At 48.8% G+C, this 4,205-nt stretch overlaps 1 protein-coding gene across 1 annotated transcript in view; it reads left to right on the plus strand.

Annotated features, from left to right (window-relative positions):
* The window catches only part of LOC136696385 (zinc finger protein basonuclin-2), a 6,099-nt gene extending 3,427 nt beyond the window's left edge, over positions 1–2,672 (plus strand). Inside the window, exons 5-6 of the mRNA XM_066670763.1 lie at positions 1–85; positions 812–2,672. The exon at positions 1–85 is cut by the window's left edge and continues 154 nt beyond it. Coding sequence (XP_066526860.1) covers positions 1–85; positions 812–2,482 — 1,756 coding nt within the window. The 3' untranslated portion in view covers positions 2,483–2,672. The remainder of the gene's footprint in view (positions 86–811) is intronic.
* Positions 2,673–4,205: the final 1,533 nt, after the last annotated feature.

Raw genomic sequence — 4,205 nt, forward strand, 5'->3', positions numbered from 1 at the left:
CGTCCTCACACACACACAGGTCATCACCATCCTGCACACACTCGGCTGGACCCTGCGCGACTACGTCAGGGGCTACATCCTCCAGGTAGGAGCCCACACGACCTCACCGACGCTCAGGGGAAGGCTGAGGTCCATCAAACGCTCACAGCAATATCCTGACGTATGCTTCCTGACGTAACTTTTATAAACCTATGTTGTATATGACATCCAGAGAAAAGATCCAGCTGGTGCTGAGGTTCACACACACACACACACACACACTGTCGCCAAGCTGCACATCTGCCTTTAAATGTGTGAGTGTGTGTTTTTAAAGCTGCTGTGACACAAGAAGCGATGAATGTCTGACACCACAGCTGCTGCGCAATAACGCACATATGCTCATAGACCGCCAACACACACACACACACACACACACACACACACACACAGCAGTGCTGCTGGAGTTTTTAAACCCCTCAGTGTCTGGACTGAGAACAGTCCACCGACCGAAAACATCCAGCCGACAGCGTCCTGTGTCACTGATGAAGGACTAGAGGACGAGCGACACACACTGTGCAGCGACAGATGAGCTACTGTCTCTGACTCTACATCTACAAGGTGGACCAATGAGGGAGGAGTGTCTCACAGAGTGGACAGAGGATGGACACAGGGTTTAAAAACTCCAGCAGCACTGCTGTGTCTGATCCACTTGAACTGAAACATACAAACAAGAGGGGCCCTGTTACTGGCCTCTGTGGGACACCACACAATGACTGTTTCTGATGGTCTGTGTTTTCCTGTGCTCTGTGTTTGTGTGTGTTTGCTTGTGCAGGACTCCATGGGGAAGGTCCTCGACCGCTGGGTGATCATGACCCCTGAGGACGAGCTGGTGACCCTGCAGCAGTTCCTGAGGTTTGGTGAGACTAAGTCCATCGTGGAGCTGATGGCTGTCCAGGAGCAGCAGGACCGTCTGGGGATGGTGTCCAGAACCGGCAAGACGGACTCGGACATCCGGCAATTCATAGAGAGCAGCGGTCAGCACCATAGCAGCGTCCAGATCAAGACCAGAACCGGTGCCGAGACTCCCCCGAGTCTGCACCATTTCGAGAACCTGCCTGGGGGGAACATGGCATTTCTGCTGCCTTTTCCTTATGGGGGTCAGTCCGTGGCGTCTCCACTTGTCCCTTCGTCCTCACTCGTCCAAGAGCCTTGTAGAGGACAGCAAACCAGTCTGGACAAACCTGGTCAGGGACCAGAGGACAGTGCAGCAGTGACCACTTCCAGAGGGAGCAAAATACCTGTGAGTACAGATGGCATAATCAGGGAAATTGACTATGCCTTTTCAAAGACTTCCAGCAAATCTCAAACCACAATAGAGCCCACAGCGTCATCAGCGAAAGACCCCTGCTCCTCGACCTCCTCCTCCGGCCTGAGGGAGCGCAGTCTCGGTTTGCGTAAAGGCCGTGTGAGCTGCAGCGCATGTGGGAAGACATTCTACGACAAGGGAACTCTAAAGATCCACTACAACGCTGTCCACCTGAAGATCAAGCACCGCTGCACCATTGAGGGCTGCAACATGGTTTTCAGCTCCCTGCGCAGCCGCAACAGACATAGTGCCAACCCCAACCCGCGGCTGCACACACCCACCCTGCGCGGTGCACACTCCCCGCAGCCCCTGCAGCCTCGCGCCTCCATTCTGCCCAGCAGAGTCAAGCCTCCTGTGGACGGGGCTTCTCTGAGTGTCCCCTGTATGTCTCCCTCCGCCCTGGAGGCCACACACACACCCCTTGTGTTCCAGTCTGTGAAGGCAGTTCAGACAGTGCTGCCCTTCTCCAGCGCTGTGCTGCCGTCGAGAAGCCCTTCCGGAGCAAACAGGTCTGACAATGGTGTTGCCGTCTTCGACCAGCCTCTTAAACCCCACCCCATCTCTGTTTCTGAAGACAGTGGTAATCCACCAAGACAAGGGGGAGGAGCCCCAGCTCCTCAACCAGCCAATCAGGACAGGGGAACCGGCCTGAATGACACGGCGCCCAAGAAGAAGTCGCGCAAGTCCAGTATGCCGGTCAAGATCAACCGGGAGACCCTCATCGATCCAGACCTCGAGGTACAAACCTCCGGCTGCACTCACGGTCACAGCCCTCGCAGAACCTCCATCGGGTACCGCACCCTCAGCACGAGGGAGACGAGTGAGGGGGCGACGGAGACGTGGATGGACCACGAGGGATGGGAAAGGGACGTGGACGAATGGAGACAGAGGAAAGGACGGGGGAGAGAAGAAAGAAATCGCCCTCTGCTTAAAGTCAAAGAGGAGGCAGATGACACCAGCTATGGCCTGGAACTTTGGGGGTTGAACTCCTGGGTGAGTGGGGGGGTTGTTGCCATGGCAACTGCCCCCTTTGGCCCCCAGAGGGACGTCAGCATGTACTCGGACCAAGACGAGGAGGGAGAGAAAGGAGATGAAGAGCAGGGGTGGGTCAGAGTGACCTCTCTTTATACGTCCTAGCATTAATTAGAGGGGAATGGAACGAGGCGTCTCTGCACGGCCCTGTCCCCTGTCCCCTGTCCTCTCTTCAGACTCCGGAAGGGTCTCCAGATCCAGGACACGCTCTGTGGCTGTGTTGTGTTATTCCCTTTGGAGTGGTGTGTGCACTGTGAGCTGGAGTTTGTTTTAAATAGGTGTTAATAAAGTGAAGACGATGTAGGAACGGTGTTCCTGTGTTCCCACAGAGCCGCTGTGAATAATCAATGTGTTTATTTTGATGGATGTCTCCTTTATTCACTGTGTCCTAAATAAACACAGTGGTCACCGGTTCCTCTTATACACATACATTTATCTGGTGCCCACTAGATACTATCATGTGCCCACCAGATACTAACAGCATCGGATATCATTCACTGAGCATCAGGTACTATCAAGTAAGAAATATATACAATCAGATTCCCACCAGATACTATCCACCAAGCACTAGATACTAACAAGTGAATACTAGATACTATCAGGTGACCACCAAATACTGGATCATGTGACTGGATACAATCAAGAGAGCACTAGATAATATTATTTACAACTATAAGGTGAGCTCTAGATAGATATTATCATGTGAGAACCGGATTCTATGAAGTGTGTACCAGATAATACCAAGTGAGTACTAGATACTATCAAGTGAGCACCAGATAATACAGAGTATTAGATACTGTCAGGTCAGCACCAGATACTATCAACTGAGTACTAAACACAATCAGGTGAGTAATACATCCTATCAGGTGAGCACCAGATATTATGAATTACTAGATACTATCAACTGAGTACTTGACACATTCATGTGAGCACCAGATAAGTCTGTTACCTTAATTACATTATTGACTTATTGTAAAATACATGGACATTACCTCAGTGTTACTAATAATTAATAAGTCACTTCACACGTCGCCCACTCTGTGTTTACTGTGTGTTTACTGTGTGTTTACTCTGTGTTTACTGTGTGTGGATTTGTTTAAAAACTTTTATTTCATTGATGTTTTATTTATTTAAGACTTTTTTTATATTAAAACTCTAATGTCTGAATATTCTTAATAACTATGTCTCTTTTTTTTCTAAATGTGAAATGCTCTTTAAAGGTGTGTAACTACATTAATATTCTCTTAAATTCTCATTATATCAGTGATATAAAAATTATCTTAAAATAAAAATACAACTGTTTATCACAATTATTTCTGGGACAATACATTGACCACAAAGAAATGACAAGTGACAGGCCTCCACCAGATAGTATCAGGAGAGTACTAGATACTATCAGGAGAGCACCAGATACTATCAGGAGAGTACTAGAGAGAATCAGGAGAGCACTAGATACTATCAGGAGAGCATCAGATACTATCAGGAGAGCATTAGATACTATCAGGAGAGCACCAGATACTATCAGGAGAGTACTAGAGAGAATCAGGAGAGCACCAGATACTATCAGGAGAGCACCAGATACTATCAGGAGAGCACCAGATACAATCAGGTGAGTACTAGAGAGAATCAGGAGAGCACTAGATACTATCAGGAGAGCACCAGATACTATCAGGAGAGCACCAGATACTATCAGGAGAGCACCAGATACAATCAGGTGAGTACTAGATAGAGTCAGGTGATTTGAATCTGCTCGTTTAGAGACTGGAAGTTGTCCTAATGGATGATGATCTCTTTGACGAATGGTTCCCATTATTTTCTGAAGTTAGCC

This window comes from Hoplias malabaricus, chromosome 5 (assembly GCF_029633855.1).
Source record: "Hoplias malabaricus isolate fHopMal1 chromosome 5, fHopMal1.hap1, whole genome shotgun sequence".
In the NCBI taxonomy this organism is placed as follows: domain Eukaryota; kingdom Metazoa; phylum Chordata; class Actinopteri; order Characiformes; family Erythrinidae; genus Hoplias; species Hoplias malabaricus.